This window comes from Mustela putorius, unplaced genomic scaffold (genome assembly GCF_011764305.1).
Source record: "Mustela putorius furo isolate JIRA1106 unplaced genomic scaffold, ASM1176430v1.1 tig00003869_pilon_pilon_pilon, whole genome shotgun sequence".
Lineage (NCBI taxonomy): Eukaryota > Metazoa > Chordata > Mammalia > Carnivora > Mustelidae > Mustela > Mustela putorius.
The window spans coordinates 28,191,270-28,214,385 of NW_025422021.1; the positions used below are offsets into that span (position 1 = coordinate 28,191,270).

Below are 23,116 nucleotides of genomic sequence, written 5' to 3' on the forward strand. Positions count from 1 at the left end.
ACTGATCCAAAATATATAAACCGACCATTAATCTCACTAGAAATTCAAACCATAATGACATGTTGCTTTTGCCCATAAAAGAGAAAATTCTAGGGGCGCCTGGGTGGCTCAGTGGGTTAAGCCGCTGCCTTCGGCTCAGGTCATGATCTCAGGGTCCTGGGATCGAGTCCCGCATCGGGGTCTCTGCTCAGCAGGGAGCCTGCTTCCTCCTCTCTATCTCTGCCTGCCTCTCTGCCTACTTGTAATCTCTCTCTGTCAAATAAATAAATAAAATCTTTAAAAAAAAAAAAAAAGAGAAAATTCTATTTTTTAAAAGCTGTACATTTATTTTATTATTATTATTTTTTAAAGATTTTATTTATTTATTTGACAGACAGAGATCACAGGTAGGCAGAGAGGCAGGCAGAGAGAGAAGGGGAAGCAGGCATCCTGCTGAGCAGAGAGCCCGATGCAGGGCTCGATTCCAGGACCCTGAGATCATGACCTGAGATGAAGGCAAAGGTCACCTGAGCCACCCAGGTGCCCCTATTTTATTATTTTTTAAAGTAAATTCCGCCTCCCCCCAACGTGGTGCTTGAACTCATGATGCCAAGATGAAGGTTGCATGTTCTACTGACTGTGCCAGCCAGGGGCCCTAAGAAAATTCTGTTTTAATTAATATCTGAGCCAGTAATTCTACTTCAAGGACCCTATCCCAAATAATTAGAGAGCTGTACAAATATGTATATTCAAGGACATTTATTGCAGCAATATTTTTGAAAGCAACTTTAAATTTCCACAGTAGAGACAGGCTTAAATAAAGTATGGAAGAATTATACCATGGAATATTTTACAGCTGTTCAAAATTATGTTTTTGCAGAATACTTAATGATCCAGAAAATGCTTAAGCCATAAAATTCAAAGTTAAAAAAACTCATATAAAACTGTACATGGAGCCAGATTCCAAAATTTCAAGTACAAATACATATAGATACATATATACATATACCACAAATTGAAAAATAACTAAAGGAAAAATATGTAAGTGTTAATGTTTGTTGTTATTTTCATGCAGTGGGATTATGAGAGATTTTTTCTATATTTTCCAATTTTCCCAAAATTATCAGGGATTGCCTTTCACATTTAGAAAATAAATAAATGCTATTAATAATAATATTAAAGTGAGATCAGAGGGGTTCCAAAAGATACAAATGTAAACAGTGAGTGTCCTTTTTTGTTGTTTTATAAATGGCTAAATCTTCCAGCTAAGATGTTTTTATTTCCGGTAGAAGTAGTACTTGTGTTTTTTCCTTGACTGGATTTGGATAGCGGATCCACTGCAACATACTTGATTTGGAAACCTCCTGCAGTCACTGAAGCATCACTGAGAAACTTCAAGGTCATGACATTTCCTGGGGAGGAGGGGGAGTGCAAAAGAACAAAGATGTTACTCTGCTTTGATTTGGCTGGCAGTCTAGAGACTCATCATTCTTAGAAGAGAATATAAAAATTCATGAACCAGGGACACGTGGGTGGACCAGTAGGTTAAGCGACTGCCTTCAGCTCAGGTCATGATCCCAGGGTCCTGGGATGGAGCCCGGCATGGAGCTCCCTGCTTGGCAGGATCCTGCTTCTCCCTCTCTCCCTCCCCTGCTTGTGTTCCCTCTCTGGCTGTATCACTCTCTGTCAAATAAATAAATAAAATCTTAAAAAAAAAAATCTCCAGTGAAATGTTGAATAGTACAAGAAAAGAAAATCAGAAACAATCATCTTTAGGATGTTAAATATTGGTACATAATAAATTATGGTACATTCATATAGGGACCTAGTAGGCAGTCGTTAAAACGAATTTGAGGGGGGCCTGGGTGGCTCAGTGGGTTGAGCCTCTGCCTTCGGCTCGGGTCATGGTCTCAAAGTCCTGGGATTGGGCCCGCATTGGGCTCTCTGCTCAGCAGGAAGCTTGCTTCCTCCTCTCTCTGCCTGCCTCTCTGCCTACTTGTTCTTTCTCTCTCTCTCTCTCTGTCAAATAAATAAATGAAATTAAAAAAAAACAAACAAATTTGAATGATCTACATACTGTATGCTGACTTGGAAATATGTCCATGATATCTGTGTATACCATGTTTATAAAATACAGGGAAACACCTGAATCATCCAATGCCTTTCTTGGGTGGGCAGAGATGGGGAGAGTGGTGATATTCTTCCTTTATATACTTTATATACCATTTATTAAAGTGGTATAGTTTCTGGGTAGTTTTTAGTTCATTCATTTTCTGATCTTGTTTTTTAATATAAATATCCTGGGGTGAGTAAGCACATATTTAAGACGAAAACTAGACCAAAATGTTAACAGCATTATACTTGACTGGTTAAATTTATACTTCAAATGTATTTTAAATCTTTTTCTATTCCTTGATATCAATTTCCTCCTCTTGCTTTTTTGCTAAATCTTTGGCTGTTTTGTTTAATTGTGTTCTGTTCTGTGTGTTGATTTGTTTCTCTTTGAATAATAAATGGTGTGGGTTTTTTTTTTTTTCTTGCAGTAGTGTTAAAAAAAAACAACACTGTTTTGATTATGCTAGCAGTTAAGTTTTTTTCTGTTTTAGACAAAACAAGAAAAAAATGTGAAGTTTCAGGCTTTGATTCTCTGTTTCTTTCTTTCTTTTTTTTAAAAATGGGATTCTTATCTCCTAAGTAACTCCTATGGATGGCTCCTATGTACTCTTAACTTTCTGTTAATGTAAAGTACGTTCTCAAGAAAAGAATGAGATAAACAGTTTAATGGGCTGCCCTTACCAGGGAGATTGTAACAGAGAATGAATGAATAATTTTTAAGCACTAATCATTCCAGGATTGAATAAGAAGTTTTATTTCTTGTAATACTGACGCATAAATGAGAATTTCATGAGAATTTCGTGCCTTCAGGCTAGGGTGTGGGAGTAATTTAGCTAGTCTTATCTGAGCTCAGGACTACTTAGAAATTACAGTTCTGTGTTATTTTGTTGTTTTTAGTTGCAGAAACACTGTGATAACTTTATGACTTGGAGGAAAAAAAGAGCAAGTCAGAATGCCAACTACTAGTGCTAGGGATGGAAATAAGAAGAAATCAACAAAAACACCTAGGAAAGTGAAGGTTCTTAGCCAGAAAATAGCAGTATGGGGCAATGGCAGAGGCATTTCTTCTGGATATACATATATACTACTACAAACTCATTGCTTGAGGTACATTGCATGTGACAAAGTCACAAAAGTAATTGGCAGGAATTAAAAAGATTTGGAACACTTTGCCAACCCTAGCTAGCCTTTTGAGATTTACTATGCATAATTAGCATATTAAAAGCTCTCTGACATCTTCCAATAAAGAGACCTGTTTAACATAGTTTAAACCAATGTTTCCCCAGTTCCCTTGACCTTAATGTTCTTTTCTCATGCAACACCTATTAAAAATGTTTCATAGAACTGCTCTTCACAACACTGTAGGGAATGCTGTCCAAAGATAAAAATGCAGTTAAGTGTGATGTAACATTTTTTCAGTGACAGAAGATATTTTTAACAACGTTAATACTTCTGAAAATACCTCTCAATCCTTTATTGATAAAAAAAAACTTTGGTCTTTTATTTCCACATTTTATGGAAAGCAAAATTCAGGGATTTGCAGACTCAAGACCATCTCAAACTGCATTCCTTCACCTGATGAGTCTACGCATTTTTGGTATAAGGGGTTGGCATTAAGTTCTAAGTATGAACACTACATTTTGCAAACTGGCAAGCTACGTCTCACCCAATGGTTCTCTTAACTTTAAAAAGTTAATAGTAATGACTACTGGGTTCTTCACTTTCAGTGACACTATGGAAAAACAAATCATAGTCCTACGTCTCAATTTAGAGCCATTACCTGTGCTAACGATGTCTTCTGGAAGTTCATCTCCACAGTATCTGAAAGGAAATTTTCAAAAAAGAGAAGTTACACAGAAGAATATTACACGGCTATTAAGTGGCTCTGACCTGTAATTAAAGTGCTTTATTTTTCCTAAGTAATGTCTCGTTTTCCTATTATTTAAAACTTTTTATTTTTTTAAAAGATTTTATTTATTTATTTGACAGACAGAGATCACAAGTAGGCAGAGAGGCAGGCAGAGAGAGAGGAGGAAGCAGGCTCCCCGCTGGGCAGAGAGCCTGATGTGGGACTCGATTCCAGGACCCTGGGATCATGACCTGAGCCGAAGGCAGAGACTTTAACCCACTGAGCCACCCAGGTGCCCAAAACTTTTTATTTTTTTTTTAACTTGAATTTGTAAGGGAGAAGAAGGATTAAAACAAAGTTTGTTGTTTCAAATAACCTGAGAATATAAACGAGATTCTGAAAAAAGGACATGTGACATTTCTACTGTGTTTACTTGCAAAATTATTTGTGTAGTAGAAAATATTAATCTCTCTGGAAAAATTTTAAATTTGATTCCGATTAATCCTATAAAGTTTCTTCATGGTTAAAGAGGAATACGTGTATGGCTGATGGTATTACTAATTCGAATTCTAGAGTAGACTGATTTGAATGTGGAAAATTATGTTGGACCTTACAAGAGGGAGGGACTGGTTTTTATCTGAATCGACTTGAAAGGAACTTCCTTGTACATTACATAAAAGGGAAGAATTTATCACATAATCCGATAAGTGACAAATTAGTCTATGGAAAACCTTTTAAAAAAACAGTATATGATTTTATCTAGGGCTGTAATTGATTTGTGAAGCTAGGTTTAGAATGAAAATATCATCTTGAGTCTCAAGGTAGGATGTTCGTTCTTTCAACAAATGTTTTGCTCTTAATTTCTCCAACCCTGCTTCATCTATAGCAGTAATCTGTCAGCCAAAAAGCAGAATAAAACAAAACAAAACAAATTTCCCTCCAAAAGTTGTTACTCCTGTATGCAAGAAATGTGTATCTTTTTCTTGGTGTTTAAGTTACGCATTTCAAAGTCACAACAAACTAAAAATTTTTAATTATTTTAATAATTATTTTAGTTTTTAATTATTTTAATAATTAAATTATTTTAATTTGTCATTTTAAATTATTTTAATAATTTTAATCATTACCATTTTCTTTTATTTTTATTTTTTTTTTTTTTTTAAAGATTTTATTTATTTATTTGACAGAGAGAAATTACAAGTACACTGAGAGGCAGGCAGAGAGAGAGAGAGAAGGAAGCAGGCTCCCTGCTGAGCAGAGAGCCCAACGCGGGACTCGATCCCAGGACCCTGAGATCATGACCTGAGCCGAAGGCAGCGGCTTAACCCACTGAGCCACCCAGGCGCCCCCCATTTTCTTTTATTAAATTACTGTCATGGATAATGGAAAATTGATAACTGATAGTCTGTTGATACTGGATAGTCTCAGATACACGTTATTAAGTTTGGGGCTAAAAAAATAAAACACATAATTAATATGCTTTGATTTGTAATATTTTGTGAGACATTCAAAGTTTAAATTATATTGAAGATTCAGAATGGCAACACAGAATGTTGTGTCCCAGGATGTTGAAAACCCAAGGGAAAAATATTGAGGAAAGGAGCACTTGTTTTTTATGTCAAAGAAAGCTATTTTAAAGAAGAGTTCCCACTGTATGATTAGGTAGATTTTGTGAGAGAAGGGGCTATACTTTGCTTATTCGTTCCTTCCTTTTTTTTTTTTTAGATTTTATTTATTTATTTGACAGAGAGAGATATCACAAGTAAGCAGAGAGGCAGACAGAGAGAGAGGGGGAAGCAGGTTCCCCGCTGAGCAGAGAGCCTGGTGTGGTGATCTCAGGACCACGAGATCATGACCTGAGCTGAAGGCAGAGGCTTTAACCCACTGAGCCACCCAGGCGCCCCAGCCCTGAAGTCTTTTTAAATAGACTATTTAATGCTTACAACTTAATAGTAATCAAAAGGCAGCTGTCACTATTTTAATTACAAGAACACTAATTACAAGAACATGCAGCAGCTGACTGGCTTCACATACTAAGAAAAATCTTTGCTAAAAAAGGATATGGTGTTGCCAGGGAGTAAAAATACTAGAGAATCAATAACTGTGGGGAACATTGAAGAAAATTAAAGAAACATCAAACAAGATATTGAAGGTATTTTTTACTCTTTATATGGGGAAACACGTACCTTCCAACAAAACCATGGACATCATCATAACTGTCATATATTTCAACATAGTCAGCCAAGCAAGCTGGGTCATCTTCAAGGTCAAAGTCCAAAAAGCTCAGGTGAATACGTTGACCATACTTGAGTCTAATGTGCCAGTAACAGATTTGGTTATCATCGTACTCATTTGGGAAGCCTGGAGATTTAAAAATTCGCTTTGGATCTGTAAAAACACCACCACACTCCTTTGCTAAAATGGATAAAACAAACAAACAAACAAAAAACAGAAAAGGAAAGAAAGAAAGCATTAGAAAAAATATTATCCGTATTTTAAACTGATATGCACTTCTTAGTGCTTTTAATAAAATATTAAATACACATACTTACAGCTAAAGAATAAATGAATATTTTCATTATTCATTGGTAAATTCTTTCAAATGAATATACACTGAATTTGTATAAAATGACAGGAAAAGTGACAAGAAAAAAATTGCAATTTAAATAATTGTGTTCTTGTACTTTTTTTGTATTTTGTCTTTTCAGCTTAGAATGCACAAGCCTCAGGGCTCGGGGAGCATGCAAATCTTGATCTTGGGGTTGTGGGTTCAAGCCCCATGTTGGCTGTAGAGATTACTTAAAAATAAAATCTTTTTTTTAAAGAATGTATAAGTCTCAGATGTATATGTTCATGTATTTTGATGAATATGTATACGCCATTATCAACAGCTCAATCAAGATGGCTGCGATTTTGTCCTGTGGTATCAATACTGTGTCTTCAAGGACTTTTTAGAATAATGAGTCCAATAAATTCTGTATGGAAAATCATTATAGAATTTCAGAGTCACAAGAGACCTTGAAAGTCACTCTAATCCAGTTAGAAGGAATAATTTATTATCATTTTATACTCCTTTCACTGGTTTTAAACTAACACCTTAATCCTAATATTTGAGGATTTGACAGAGGTATTCATGTTTGTTTTTTCAAGTCATTTGTTATTTTACAGATTTCTGCCATGCCTTATAGCCTGGGATGAGAACAATCAAACAACCTCTGCCGAACCCATGATTTTACTGGGTGACCCGGAATGAAAGGTATGGAAAACCCCCGGTTAATTTTGATTTTGGATCAAATAAGTATCTACCATCTGGAAACTCAAAATAATGTGAATAGTGGTGGTGACTGTGGGTAGCATTCCAAGACATTTTTCAATCAGAGGCTTTTTCCAAGAATATTATCCTTTGAAAAAGATCCTTTAAAAAAAAAGTGTTAGAATTCTTAATATCATAGAAGGTAAGGAAGCTTATCTCCCCCAGGGCCAAACAGGATCTTAGGGAAAGTGACAAAAGAAGGTCAAGGAATCTAGTCTGATCTCTGTACCCCTCAATACTTCAGTTTCTTCCCTGGTAAATTAAATATAACCATGCCTCTCCTATTACCTACTTCACAACATTATTCTAAGGATAGTAACATGGAAGATAACTTCAGGGTGTTATATAAAATGTAAGCTGTTCTCAGGGCGCCTGGGTGGCTCAGTGGGTTGAGCCGTTGCCTTCGGCTCGGGTCGTGATCTCAGGGTCCTGGGATCGAGTCCCGTGTTGGGCTCTCTGCTCGGCCGGGAGCCTGCTTCCTCCTCTCTCTCTGCCTGCCTCTCTGCCTACTTATGATCTCTCTCTGTCAAATAAATAAATAAAATCTTAAAAATAAATAAAATAAGCTGTTCTTATTGTCTTATTCAATATTACGTGGCAGTTTGTATGTGTACATAGCATGTGCAATGCCAGTTTTTGGAGTGATTTGCTCTGTCCTATGCCATCCTATCTTTGTTGTCTATACCATTAGATTAGGAAACAGTTCAAATATTGACCAATTTGATTGTCTATTTAGCTATTCAGCTCTATATTTTATTGAGCAATTGATAGCCATTGGTTTATTTTTATGATACCATTATGATTTCTTCATTACAATTATTTTTCATTGAACTGTTCCTCCGCCAGTACTAGTTCAGGTGGTCCCCAGTCCCCTTCAGGTTCACCACATCCTAAAAAATCAGCATGTCACTGAATCCAAAAGTAAGCTGAGACCAGAGTAAGAAGAAGTCTCCCAAGATTCTGTACAAATATTCCCAGAGTAAAAAGGATTCTGCCTCGATGAGAGACAAAAGGAATTTATAAAAATTTGTAAGTTAAGGTGGCATCCTTATAAAAAGGCAAGGAAATACTGTAAGAATCTTTCTATTAGCACTTCTTTATTTGCCCTAGAGATAAATTTCCCCTATGGAAATGATTGAATAGATGCTCAGAGATCCTAAACCTTATCAAGCAAAAGAAGAATCAGAGAACATACTTGGAAATAGAAGTGTCTCTTTAGAGTCAAAAGAAAGTTGCTTGTGTAAATATACCAATGATAAAGGAAGGAAGAGGGAAGAAAAGAAGATATACGAACTATTAACAATAACTAAATATAGAATTAAATATAATACAAGGTTTAAGTATGTGAAAATGATTTGAAAATTATAGCCCTATATAAATGCACTATACATATTTATTCATATTTTGTTTTAAGTGGGAATACTTGATGGCTCTGGGAAAAATTCTTTTCTATGTAGAATACACATTATTTTGAGATAAAGCTTAGTTAAAAACATGAGAAACTATTCTCTAATGATTAATATCATTGAATAATAAATTCTATAGTAACATGCTAGAATTTCACTATAATTCACTGTATCTTCACTATAGGGACTTTCTTATAAGGCAGATTGGAACAGGACAACACCTGAGGATGCTTGTGATCATAAACATTAGGCAGACTTGGGAACATATTATAATTCTTCATAGTATCATGCTGGGGGAAATGCAGCCAAAAAAGAACAATCTATTTTTTCTCCAAAAACATGAACAAAAAATAGCTCTTTATAGTAGTTATGTTGAATTAATTTTCTCTTTAAAGTTTTCCTAGCTACAATCAATCATGGGAAAATATGAATAAAAATATACTATATAAAAATAACTAACTAGTATATCCAGCATGTAATTGTGAAAACCACAGAGTGAGAGTTGCTCAGTTTGGAAGTTTAAGAATTTATGCACAGGAATATCAGGGGAAGAGTTTATTTTGTCTCTTTCTTCCCCCATTCTATCGAAGGGGAAATTTTGAACAGTTAACATTTGGTAGTATCACTTTGTTGTTTTAGCTAATTAACTGTGACAAGTTTATAACCCACTTCTTTTTTTTTTTTTTTTTTTTCGTCTTTGTGGTCGGGAATAGAAAAAGATGTGGCATAGAAAAAACCTGAATTTGAGATCCTGCCTATTGGATGTTTGATTTTGGCAAGTTATTAAGCTCTTCGACTTTCAATGTCCTGATTTCTAAAATGGGTATAACAATAGCTTCTTGCAGAATCATCGTGAATACGGACAGCGTGGAAGAGGAGCAGCGGGCAGGGTCTGGCCCAGCGTAACGACTCCGGGAATGGTTGTTGTTATTAAGAATTATCGTCACCGGGGCACCTGGGAGGCTCAGTGGGTTAAAGCCTCTGCCTTCAGCTCAGGTCATGATCTCAGGGTCCTGGGATCAAGCCCTACATCAGGCTCTCTGCTCAGCGGGGAGCCTGCTTCCTCCTTGTTCTCTCTGCCTGCCTCTCTGCCTACTTGTGATCTATGTCTGTCAAATAAATAAATAAAATCTTTAATAATAAAAAAAAGAATTCTCATCACCAAGTTGGTTTATCTCTGGGAAAGGAGCCATTTATATTTACTAACCTCTTAGTAACATGTAACTGTTTTTGGCAAAGTATAAAATTATTATTTGTAACAAACCTTGTGGGTTGTAGCAATAGGCATCCCATCTTTCACTCCTATTAAGACGGATTCCGTAATCAATAATCCCAGTTTTTCCAAATCCACAGTTGGGCCCTGGTTTCACAATGGGGTATCCAACTCTGCCCTTGGCCATCCACCCAGCAGCACAGACATGAAATCCTGCAAGAGAAGGAAAGGACTATGGGCTAACTGGTAAACCCCCTCAGCTGAGTGAGGGTCATCTTATCAAAGGTAGCCCCTTCTCAACTGCCCAAAGCCAGGTAAGTATAAGGAGAGAAACTATTTTCTTTCTCTTCTTTTCATTTTTTTGAAAAACATTTTTCTTAAAAGAATAAAGTTTGAAAACATATAAAATGTAACATCCAACTTTTGCTAGAAAATGACGTCCTACTTGAATAAAAAAGAGGCAGATGGACTGGAAATCATAATACCATGAATATGAAAAATCCAAGTTCACAGCTGGCTTCTTTTCACAAATGACCTATCAAGTGCCATGAAATAATTTCTGAAATTACCATTGATCCTGGAAAACAATTTTTTTTCAAATGATAATTTAAGTAGTTTCTATTTCAGGATCAATTAAAATTTGCTAATATTTTAAGAAATTTGAATAAGGATAAATATATTCATAAATTTTGAACAAAGCCTCAGCCCTGTGTTCCTTGCCCAACTTCAGAGCCTGTCTAAGTATTTCCCATTGCCGTCCAAGAGCGGTTTTACTGAAGGTCCAGGACAGCCAGTAATGGCCTTGGTCTTTGTACGCATGGTTTCAGGTACTGTGTCATGCACAGACCTGTGGGTCTAGACTGAACAATATGCTGGGAAGAATTTAGGGATTTTTAGAGAATGGTTTTATTTTTATCCTGAGTAATATTTAATAGTAACATAAGCTTTGCTACTGTCTTTTTTTTTTTTTAATCAACAAAGGGGTTTCTTCAATGGAGAAGAGAGTTCTGAATGGGGGTGGCTTTGGATTCTCCTGTAAAACCACCATGAGAGATGGTCATGGTGCTTTTTTTTTTTTTTTTTTTAAAGAAGGCTCTAGCACAGGCACCTGGGTGGCTCAGTGGTTAAAGCCTCTGCCTTCAGCTCAGGTCATGATCTCAGGGTCCTGGGATCAAGACCTGCATCCGGCTGTCTGCTCAGCAGGGAGTCTGCTTCCTCCTCTCTCTGCCTGCCTCTCTGCCTACTTGTGGTCTCTGCCTACTGTCTGTCAAATAAATAAAATCTTTAAAAAAAAAAAAAGAAGGCACCAGCACTAGTTAATCACTTTGTTTGCACCAGGTCTCCTGACATGATCTCAGTTTCTTTTTCCTACCATCTTACAAGCTGCTTATTTTCCTTTTGATCCTAAAGTATGAATGCATTCTCCCACTTAACTTAAAGAAATTGAGAAACAGGGGTACTTGGGTGGGACCGTTGGTTAAGTGTTTGACTCTTGGTTTCAGTTGGAGTTGTGATCTCAGGGTTGTGAGATGGTGACCTGCCTGGGTCTCTGTGCTCAGAGTGGAGTCTTCTTGGAATACTCTCTTGCCCTCGCCCTCTCTCTCCATCTTCTGCCCCTTCCTCACCTTCCCGTGCACTCGAGCATGTGCACATTCTTTCTCTCTCTCTCAAATAAATAAATAAATCTTTTAAAAAACACATTTTGAAAAAAAAAAGCCACTAAATTCAGTATTTCTTCTATGAGGAAAATTTCTTTATAAAACTCAACATAATAACATTTAACAGCTAAGGAAACCCATACTCAGAAGTTAAGAAAAGATAGAAAAGTATGAAAAATGAATAGAAGTGGCATTAAAATTAATGAGGAATTGAAATGATGTTGAGATAGCGATGTCTTTGCTTTTTTACTTCTATTATATTAGCTCACAGTGGGTTGTGACCCCAAATAAGTTGCTAGCACTAAGACCTTTCCACTGGCTCTAGGCAGAGAAGATGGAGAAGCCAGAGCGTAGACGTGTCATAGGGGCTTAGAGAAACATTGGAAGGATTGAGAGAGAAATCTTATGAAGGGGTTATAGAAAGGGTAGAGGGGTTTTTTCCCCCCAAAGGTGAAAAAGAAGAAAAATCATTGTCAAATTAGTTACCAATTTTTCTGGCTGCCTCCACTTGCTTGTAGGTGGCGAGTCGGCCGCCTTCATATTCGCACACCGCCTTGGCTTCTGCGTAGGTGAGCTTGTACTTGCCAGCCCGCGCTTCTCTGTGGTACACACCTGCTGCTTGTTCTGTGAATTCACATAATGTTGTAAGTATGCTGTGATCCAGTCTTGTGGAACAAGGGAAATTTTGTGGCCTCATCTAGAAGATTGCATCAGCTATTGTTCCTGCCAAAGAGTTTCCCGGGTCAGTGGCCTCGGGTGGCTAGGTTTTCATTGTTAGAAAGCTTTGAAAAAAAATATGAATGAAGGGAATTTTAGGGGAATTTTAGGGGACATAGGAGAAACTTGAGGCTAAATTATGTGTCCTGAACTGATGGCCTGAAAGAAACCTGTAAGGCAACTTTGTATTTCCACACTATCAAAAGGTGACAAAGTTTCGACTTTTTTGGGCTTTCTTTTAAGCCAAATAAAAACTTGGAAAGGTAAACAATGCTGGGAGGGAGCGGAAGTGAAGGCAAAAGAAACCAATGAAAATTGATCCATTATGTAGGCTCACAATGATGGAGAAAAGTAATCCAAAATATCCATTTGAGGGAAATGACTAATGCACTGTGATTGAGAATTTAGTAAACAAATCAAAAACTGAGGAAAGGTTTAAAGAATCCAAAGAAAATAGGGACTGCGTTAAGGGCGGGGGAAAGATTCAAACACAGCAGAGAAGAAATTGGGTACACCGAACTACCAGCATGTTGTTCCCAGCATATTTTAGGGAGTAAGTCATAAGCGAATTGTCTTCCAGTAGATCACTGTTTAAATTGTTTTGAGTTTGGAGTGCATTTTGCCATAGAAACAATGCGATAATTTTTCCAGGACAATAATCATAACATTAGCTCTCATCGTTCTGTGTAGACCTTCAGATCATGGTCAAGTCTTTGTACCCTAACCTGTACAATCAGCTACCATTAAGATCATTTCCAATGAGACCACATATTCCTTGGCATTCAGCAAGACATGAGTCCAGTAGTAGTGCTCGCTCTCCTCCCCAGGCTAAAACTGACACCCCCACAGTTCAATAGGAGATGCTGCTTGCCACCTGCCCTGTTTCTCTGGACTGCAAGGGATCCTGTTCTTACACGTTGTATGGTAACATCCCATCACTTATGCACTGAAGACCTTAGTCAATCTGATGCTCATAGGTCAGGGAACACAAGGAACATCAACGTTATCTTCCTGTTTGAAAGTCTCCTACTGCCCAAGAGTCCTTCATATTGGTAAAACCTCATTAAGTCAAGTTCTGCTGCTTTCCAATTTGGTTATTTTGAGAACATACCATGAGGTCTGCTAAGCGCTGTGGGTCAAGTCCACTTCCCAGGGCAACTTGGACACTAGTGAGCAATAGAAGTACTTTTATTTTGCAGTATAAGAGTACTAAAGCTTTTAGTAGAGAAGGGAGACATGTTGAATTTACTTATGGATCATATTAGAGATTAACAAAAATGTTTAAAATTGTACCTATTCCCTGACAATACAGACTACAAGATCTTTATTAGTAGGAATTATTTTAATGTGCGCAAATGTTTCTCAAACTAAGATTTCCTTGTCTTTTACTCCCTAATCAAAATCTGACATTCATAGTGAAAAAATTAATTAACAGAGCAGTTTTTGAAAAATAATTTTAAGTTTTCCTCCCAGTAATTTTTCTTAAATTTTTGTAACTAGAACTCGTCTAGCCATGAGATGGTTGGTAACTTAAATGGTAGAAAAGTCTATGCTATCATTTTAAATTAATTAAATAATGTTAAGGGGTGCCTGGGTGGCTCAGTGGTTAAGCCGCTGCCTTCGGCTCAGGTCATGATCTCAGGGTCCTGGGATCGAGTCCCACATCGGGCTCTCTGCTCAGCAGGGAGCCTGCTTCCTCCTCTCTCTCTCTCTGCCTGCCTCTCTGCCTACTTGTGATCTCTCTCTGTCAAATAAATAAATAAAATCTTTAAAAAAAAATAAAATAAATAATGTTAATATTCTACATTTTTCCTGAAAGAGTGACAAACTTCCTATTATTTTGCCTTATGAGTGGTTGAGAACTCCGGTACCTATTTGATAATTTTAAGCACACATTTGTTTGAAAGCATTGCTCAATTCAGAATTTCAAATTACGAAGATGGTCCTTTGTACCTAATTTTAAAAGTTTTACCTTTCAGAAGGAATAATAATTTATTCATTTTTAGAGTCCCTAGTCATTCATTAAAACTGAGTATTTCACCACTACTTTTTTTTCTGTTAGCATGGGCTACAGTAGCATGTGGGCTCCACTCTCTCCTCCTGGTTCTTCACTGGATGAGTTGTGTAACCTTGTACCAATTACTGCCTACACCTCAGTGTCTTCTTCTATCAGATGGAAATAATGTTGGCTATTCTGGGAATAAAGAAATCATTAAAACCCAAAAGCATAACTTCTGGATCCTAGTAGGAGCTCATGGTAGTGTTACTTGTCCTTCTTTTTTAGATTCAATACAATGGCTGAAAACAATTGCTTATCTGTGCAGTTTTGATTTTCATCATCTATGTAAATTAGTTAATGTGTCTTATCTTTATATTACAAAAATTACTATTTGAGGAATAGTAATTACTATTGGGGTCTGGAACTGGAACTGGAAGACACCAGAGTTAAAAATGAAACTTAGAGGTCCCATACTTTGACCTTCTCATTTTACTACTAGTGGAACGGAGACCAAGTTTGAAGCGCCTTGTTCGCGATAGCTGCTAACAGATTCCTGCCTTCCTATCCGGCTCTCTTCCTTCTCTAAATAGTATTTAATACCATATTGACCTAACCAACTGTAAACAATTTGTGTTAGGCTGAGTGGTCAATAATTTGTCCCAGATTGAAGCAATGTGCAATTACCCCGAGCCTTAGATTCGCAGCATACTATTAACATTTGGGTGTGCTTCTCTTTACCTCCAGGACAGAACTTCTATTGTCTATGTTCACATTTTTGTAATATACAGCATCACTTAAAAAAAACAACAACAGTGCCAAATGGCTTGATCGTTAGTTTGACAGTGTTTCAAGGTTTATGTATGTGGATTTAAGTCTTTAGCTTTATGGCAGTTTTTTCCATTTCTAACAAAAGTGTGTATATTTTCTAAGGTTGCTAATGTGCAAGGAAAATAAACAAAGAGCCTTGTTCACTCCTCGAGAAAGTCCCAGACCCCATTTTGGCCAAATGGATTGCCCTCTTCTGCATGAAACTAGTTCACTGGCTCAAGCTGAAAAAAGAGGGGGCAAGGCTGTGTGCATTGCAAATCAAGCTTTTTAATGAAATCCACATGGCTGCAGTTATTACCAGAGAGAAACACACTGAAAGGGAAAATATTCCACAACCATGTGCTGCTTACCAAGCATTAGAAAAAGACCTAGGTTAATTTTGCTCTCTCTGTATTTCTTTATTTTATGTAAGAATCTGTCAGTTTTCTTCTTGAGTAATTAAACATTTTTTCACTATCAAACACAGTCATGAACATAAAGCAATATTAATTTGTGTCATGAGAAAACATTGTTTAGAGTACTATAAAGGGTATTTTGGGTTTTCTCTATTTGGTCTTTTTTGGTCTATTGTTTATATTCACGTTAAGCACATGTCATTCTTTACATTTAACAAAAGAAAACAGCAAAAGAAACTTTCCTGTTCTAACAAAAGGGGTAGAAAAGTATTTATATGGATAGCTCTCAAACAAAAGGAGTCAAAGTGGTGAGACTCCAGTCAGAAATACAAGGTTTTCTCATTTATTTTGTATTATAAGATGGCTTTGCATCAAACTAGTCAAAAGATGTTTGGAAAAAGCAAGATATACATTACAGGTCAGAGTACACAGGCAAATGATTATAAAATCATTGTATATTCCAACTTACCTTTTACATTTCTGTTATAATTACCTCCTACAAAATCTGAATGCAAACTCATTGAAACAAAAACAAAATATGGTGTTTTTATTTTGCCAAACCTTCGCTACCAAATACCATCGCATCTGCTTTGAAAATACATTTTCTCATATGGAATATAAATATTAACTTCCATTTTCTAGTGACTAGTTCGCTTTATTAAAAAAAAAAAGCTATTTTTTTTAATTTTAGAAGGCAAGAACAGTTTTTTTTAAAGACACATGCATTCCAATAGCTGTTTTTCTTCAACATTTTCTTTGAAAACATCAGCCTTAAAACAGAACAAAAAACTTTCTTGCTTCAATTCACTTCTCCATCAATTCAAAGAAGTAACATCCCCAAAAAGCAGCTCATGAGTGAAGTTTCTTACCAAGCCATATGGAGTTATGAAAAATTCCATTCTTGAATCCCCATCCGTGAACTTCTTCCCACAGCAGGACAAATAAGTAAGTTAAGATGATCATATCTCAGCTGCAGAGATGTAATAGCCTATTAAGGCTGCTCAGGGTAAGTTCTCAGAGCAGAGGCTGAAATGTGACTGAAACATCTGGTTTCCACATCTTTTAAATGGTTTTTTTGGACTGTGAGGTCAGCAAGTATTCTCCAATGGCATTTTTCACTGTAGAGTTACACAATTAACTCAGTGTCTGAAGCAAATCCTCTGACTCATTTGCATTGGCAACCCAAACTAAGGTTATAGAACCATCATCTACATTTTAAAATTCATCTACTCAGAAAGTGGCTTATTAATTCTGTCTGTCACAGACATTTCTCTATTAGGAAGTTTGTGTAACTTGGTGTAGATTCAGCAATGATTAAAACAAAAATAAAAAACTTCAGTAGGGGTTTTAAGAGAAATCCTGAGTGTCTTATTTGCGGGAAGTCAATTATGGAGTGTGGGGTTTAGGCTTAAACACTAATCTTGAACTTGATGCTGGTAATGTTACTGTAATTTTCCCCAAACATTGCCAAGCTTGTATAGAAAATTTAAAGCATAGTTTGGCGAACTCTAAACTGTATCCAGTGATGTAGGATATCTTTGCCTTCTGTCTGTGTTTGGCCTGGGGTTGGATCTGTTGCAGTCCTTGGTTTATTGCGGTCAGCAGGTAAATACATCAGCTTCCAGAAAAAGAGCTCCATTTCAGAGCTTTAGGACATTCCAGCAGCTTTGGGGTACCACAAATTCTTGAAGTTGGAGGAGAAAGATGGATGGGTAGCTAGTCAGAGTTGATAAGGATATGGCCCTAGGTTTCTCCAAACCACTCTAACTTTGAAGATGATCAAAACAAAAGGTAATCATTATTAGTAGTGAAGTCACCATGCCTTAAAATAGCCCAGGCTTTCCACTCTTTTTGTGTAGGGTCCCTGGGTCTTAGTGATAGCCCCCTTGCTCTGATGCCAGTGGCATTTCCTGTTGATTGACAGCCATCTTGGGCAACGTTTGCCTCTCTTTCTTAGACACCATTCTTTGCTCTTTAGTTTTTCTACTCTTGCTGCCAAATTGCTTTCTATTTGCTCTCATATTCATTTCTCTCATGCTTTCTCAGTCCCTCCAGTGATATTGGAATCCTTTGAAAATGCCAACTTTCTGGACTCACCCCATCTGAAGTTAGCCTAGAATCCCCAAGGCATCTTTTTTTTTTTTTTTTTTAAGAATTTATTTATTTATTTGACAGAGAGAGATCACAAGTAGGCAGAGAGGCAGGCAGAGAGAGAGAGGAGGAAGCAGGCTCCCCGCTGAGCAGAGAGCCCGATGCGGGACTCGATCCCAGGACCCTGGGATCATGACCTGAGCCGAAGGCAGTGGCTTAACCCACTGAGCCACCCAGGCGCCCCTCCCCAAGGCATCTTGACACTGGACACTGAAGGCTTGTTCTCATCTCTTCTGGAAAGAGCAATTGTGGGGATATAGTCTATGGGTACAAAATTCCCTGGATGCTCATTGAGGTATGCATGAAATTATTAGGGTTCAAAATCTCTATTTTGGCCCCACAGCAACAGAGAAATAAGGGAATTGTATCTGCTCACTGACAGGGTTAGAGAGCATTAGTTTGGTGCAAAAGAGGACATAGTCTAGACCACGTGGGTGTGATTGTGTAGAACACAGATGTGGTCAGAGAGAAACAGGGTGAATAGATAGTTGGAAGGAGCAAACCATGATATTGCTCTGGAAAGTAGAATTATATGAGTATTTTAAGTTTGTGGTTTAGGAAGTAAATATAACTGAACTTGAGCAAGGCTGCTGCAAAATCATCACAGCTTCCCCATTCTTTGCCTGGTCACATTTCTCTGGCTGTGCCTTCTGCATTTCTTTGAAGTACCGAATTTCCTCTGACTCTCATTTATCAAAAATTACTCTCAGGAAAGGGTTGGAAATTAATCTTTACTTAGGTCAGATAACTATTCACAGATAACCATCTTTGTTTATTTGCATTTTGATGAAGCTCCAAGTCTAGGAAGGTATGAATATTCACTTTGTTTTAACGTGAACATTTAATGATTGCTTTGATGGATAACCCACTCCAGGTAGAGAACTTCTTTTCCTCTCTCCCAACTCCCAAATGTGCAAATACTTCACCTTCTCTCCATACAGTATTTGGAAACCCTGTCCTCCCTTTCATCAAGCAAATAGAAAACAGTGCCTAATAGATGTGGTCTCTTGTTTTGAGGGGGGTGTTTGTTTCTATTGTGGAAGAAAAGAGGAGGATGAATCTTTTATATGGAAAAGATGCAAGGTGTATGGGTGAGAATCAAGAGGAAGATAAGAGGGAGAAGCGTAGCAAAGGGAATGGTCTATGAACTTACCTTGGAAGTTGACTAAGATAAGTAGGTACCCCCTGCCCAACTCTCAGTGCACACTATCCAGGATGTGTCTGGGGAGCAAAGAGAAGATACACTTCAGAAGTTCCTTTCAAGGGCTCGGGAGACTACCAGTCACAGGCTCTACCTTCTGAGATGAATGTTGTGCCGGACCTGCCTGCCCCCAATCTCTTGATCTGCCCATCCCAAGGTGTGCTGTCGTTCCTTTTGCACCTGTCAGTTACTGGTAGAAAACTCAGCAGCAGAAGTGTTTTTTTGTTTGTTTTTGTTTTTTTTTTGTGCAGAAGTGTCTCCCCTTTTACCGTGTTCCAGGACCTATACATCTAAGCAGCTACTAGATACCTAAAAACATGATGGAGGGGCACCTGGGTGGCTCAGTGGTTTGGGCTGCTGCCTTTGGCTCGGGTCATGATCTCAGGGTCCTGGGATCGAGCCCCGCATCGGGCTCTCTGCTCTGCAGGAAGCCTGCTTCCTCCTCTCTCTCTCTCTCTCTCTCTCTGCCTGCCTCTCTGCCTACTTGTGATCTCTGTCTGTCAAATAAATAAATAAAATCTTTAAAAAAAAAAAAAAAACATGATGGAGAGAACTCCAGATCTGATTTGAGCCAAGACTGTGCTGAAAAAGCTCGAGATCTTCTAAGCCCACACAGTGGTTTAGTGATGTCACTCTTATACAAACTTAAAAAAATAAGACTTTAAAGTAGAATTTCAGATATCTGTCAGAGGATGAGAGGAGCATATTAAATTTTGGGGGGTAAGTATAGTCTCAGCTGATAGGAAGAAGGTATGGAGAAATGTCAGGTGGATGTGGACTGGGGGAGAAAAGGAAAAGAGGGAAGAGAAATTCCAAGAGATCACATACATATCTGATTATACTTTAAAAAGACTGTATTTGATTAGCAAGATATTGTAGGAAAATGTGATTCTTTGGCCATAGTATGAAAACGAAAACATAAATTATATAATTATAGGGGTGCCCGAGTGGCTCAGTTGGTTAAACATCTGTCTTCGGCTCAGGCCATGATCTCAGGGTCCTGGGATGGAGCCCCGCGTTGGGTTCTCTGCTCAGTGGGGAGCCTGTTTCTCTCTCACCCTCTCCCTCGGTGCCCTCCCTCTCTCTCTCAGATACATGAATGAAATCTTTAAAAAATTATATCATTTGATTGATTATGTTTTGTAATCTTGGAAAGAGAAAGAAAAAGCAGAGAGAGAGAAAAGGGTGGAGCTCAGTGAGTTACAAAATGTGTTAGTGGAGGACATCTTTAAGAACACTTCCAGTAAGGCTGTGAAATTACCTTACAGGAATGCCTTACCCACCTAAGATCTCCCTATGGTCTAGCACGGGAATAAGGACAATAATGGGGACTAAGGTCATTCCCCTTAGCCTCATTTAAAAGAAGTGGAGAGAAACTGATGCATGGCATAGAACAAGGTTAAAGAAATAAAATATGGGGGTGCCTGGATGTCTCATTTGGCTAAGCAACTGACTCTTGATTTTGGTTCAAGGTTATGATATCAAGCCCTGTGTCAGGCCCATGCTGGGTGTGGAGCCTGCTTAAGATTCTCTCTCCTCTTCCTCCTCTCTCTCTGCCTGCCTTTCTACCTACTTGTGATCTCTCTCTGTCAAATAAATAAGTGGAATATTTAAAAAAAAAAAAAAAAAGATTCTCTCTCCTCCTCTCTCTCTGCCCTTCCCTCCCTGACTCACACAAACACTCTCTCTCTCTCAAAAAGAAAAGAAAAGAAAAGAAAAGAAATATGTGGCATTCCCCTCATTCATTCAGTAAATCTTTAAGAATCTTCAAGTGAAAGGCTACCAACTTTTACAGAGCCAGTGAGCAGGATAGGGCCTATGTAGAACAAAGAGAAATTTATGAAAAAGTAAAAGATTTCATTATTTTGTATCAAAAAGCTTTTAGAAAGTAAATATGACACTGAAAGAGACCTGACATTGGATTTCCCTTAGTTGTATGGTGTGATAGTCATTAGTAATGCTAAGTATTTCTGGCTCTCCACCTTCTGGCAGCGTGTACTGTATGGCTTTCTGGGGTTTGGTGAGGTCATGCGATTGTTTCTGGGCCAAAACGATGTGAACAGAAATTATATATATTATCTCAGAGCCAAACATTTGATTGCTGCTCCAGAACTCTTTCCCTCCGCATACGAGATGGTGGCTGCTTCGTCACCTGGATCACTGATCAGTTCCTGATGTTAAGTAGTATGAACAAAACATAAACCTTTATTATGTTAAGTCATCGAGATTTTGGGGTTGTTCATTACTGTCAGCATAACTTGATCTTTCCTGATTTATAGGATGAAGTGAGCATATATGGGTATTAAAGCTAAGGATGATTTAAGAAGGTTGAAAGTCTAAGAACATTCGGATGCAAAGATTAAGACAAGGAGGAGAAAGAGGAAGAGGAGGAGAGAAGAACAAGAAGAGGGAAGTAGGGGCACCTGGGTGGCTCAGTGGGTTAAAGCCTCTGCCTTTGGCTCAGGTCATGATCTCAGGGCCCTGGGATCAAGCCCTGCATCGGTCTCTCTGCTCAGTGGGGAGTCTGCTTCCTCCTCCTCTCTCTGCCTGTCTCTCTGCCTACTTGTGATCTCTGTCTGTCAAATAAATAAATAAAATCTTAAAAAAAAAAGAGGGAAGTAATAGTTAATATATTTAATATCCTTCTCCACCATCCCAGCTCCTTACAAAACACAGTTCCCCGAATCTGCCTGTGATCTGCCTTCCAAGGTTATTTACCAGGACCTCCTCTATGCATTTATTCCTATCAAACTGTTCCCTATACCTCTGATAAGTCTTGGAAATGCTGTCACCTTCTCCTTACCTCATTGTCTCCTTTGGCTCTTAGTAAGACAGTCACAGAACTCAGTGTTGTAAACTTAGAGATCACCTGGTTTGAGTTTTACCTATGTTGTGAATCCTTGCTATCCTTCCCTTCTTGTGTTGACCGAAATCTTTGTTGACTTGAAAGTTGAACTTTGACTCATTTTTGAAGTCTTAGGTGCATCTGCTTTCAGGAAGAATGACCATCATCTATAAAGCTGGAACAAAGAAAGAAGCACACATATTTGGAAACAAGTTTGAAATTTGCTCACCTAAAAATGTGCTTTTTAGATATATATATATTCTTTAAATTTTTTAAAATTTTATTTATTTGACAGTCAGAGATCACAAGTAGGCAGAGAGACAGGCAGAGAGAGAGGAGGAAGAAGGCTCCCTGCTGAGCAGAGAGCCTGATGCGGGGGCTCTATACCAGGACCCTGGGATCATGACCTGAGCGGAAGGCAGAGGTTTAACCCACTGAGCCACCCAGGCGCCCCTAGATATATATTTTTAAATAGACTCGGAAATCTTAAGTTCAGGGATGCCTGGGTGGCTCAGTTGGTAAAACATCTGACTTCAATTCAGTTTACCATCTCAGGATCCTGAGATGGAGCCCTGAGTTGGGCTCTGCGCTCAGTGGGGTGTCTACTTGTCCCTCTCGCTCTCCCTTTGCTCCTCCCTGCCATTCATGCTCTCTCTTTCTCTCAAATAAATAAATAAAATCTTAAAAAAATATTAAGTTCATAGTGATCCTATCTTGATAAAGGAGGGATATGTTATAAATGTATATGAATGGAAAGTCCAGAAGGATATACATGCAAATGCCAAGTAGCTGAGCATGACTGAGCTATGGGTACTTTCTAATTTCTTCTTTTTGTTTTGTATTTTATACATTTTTGTTCAATATATATGTATTATTTGTGGAATAAATGAAAAAAATTATGATTCATGTACATATATCTAAAGGCATTAATTCGATTGATGTGACAATGAGACAATTAAGGAATAAAAAAAATCATGACTCAGAACAGAATATGAAAATTTTATAAGTACCTAAGAAAAGTGAGTATTGTGCATCTTACCAGGTAAATGGGGCATAGGATTAACAGTCCTTCCAAGAAAAATGAGATCAGTGATAATGGGATCAAAGTTAAAGCCAAACCATACTTCATAGGTTCATGCTGAGGTTACCTGGCGTACGTGGTTGCTTTTGGGTAACTCGCCAGGGCACTTGCTATGTACACAATCAATCTTGACTTTTTTTTATTTTAAAAGATTTTATTTATTTATTTGACAGACAGATCACAAGTAGGCAGAGAGGCAGGCAGAGAGAGAGAGAGGAGGAAGCAGGCTCGCTGCTGAGCAGAAAGCCCGATGCGGGGCTCAATCCCAGGACCCTGAGACCATGACCTGAGCCGAAAGCAGAGGCTTTAACCCACTGAGCCACCCAGGCGCCCTCAATATTGACTTTAACCTCCACGTAAATATTT

The 23,116-nt window shown here is 37.9% G+C and overlaps 1 protein-coding gene across 1 annotated transcript; it reads right to left on the bottom strand.

The window, feature by feature from the left end:
- Positions 1-706: 706 nt before the first annotated feature.
- Positions 707-16,515, bottom strand: TNFAIP6 (TNF alpha induced protein 6). The gene is made up of 6 exons (XM_004743832.3): positions 16,342-16,515; positions 12,020-12,157; positions 9,927-10,088; positions 6,130-6,358; positions 3,875-3,915; positions 707-1,391 (listed from the first exon to the last, which is right to left on the bottom strand). The coding sequence occupies exons 1-6, from the start codon at positions 16,433-16,435 to the stop codon at positions 1,222-1,224; spliced, it is 834 nt and encodes a 277-aa protein (XP_004743889.1). The 5' UTR covers positions 16,436-16,515; the 3' UTR covers positions 707-1,221.
- Positions 16,516-23,116: the final 6,601 nt, after the last annotated feature.

Excerpts from the sequence above, each read along its gene's own strand:
- TNFAIP6 (XM_004743832.3), bottom strand. The coding sequence starts at position 16,435 with ATGATCATCTTAACTTACTTATTTGTCCTGCTGTGGGAAGAAGTTCAC. Across the intron at positions 12,158-16,341 it reads TCATAACTCCATATGGCTTG|AACAAGCAGCAGGTGTGTAC; the intron begins GTAAGAAACTTC and ends GTGAATTCACAG. Across the intron at positions 3,916-6,129 it reads GTCCATGGTTTTGTTGGAAG|ATACTGTGGAGATGAACTTC; the intron begins GTACGTGTTTCC and ends ATTTCCTTTCAG.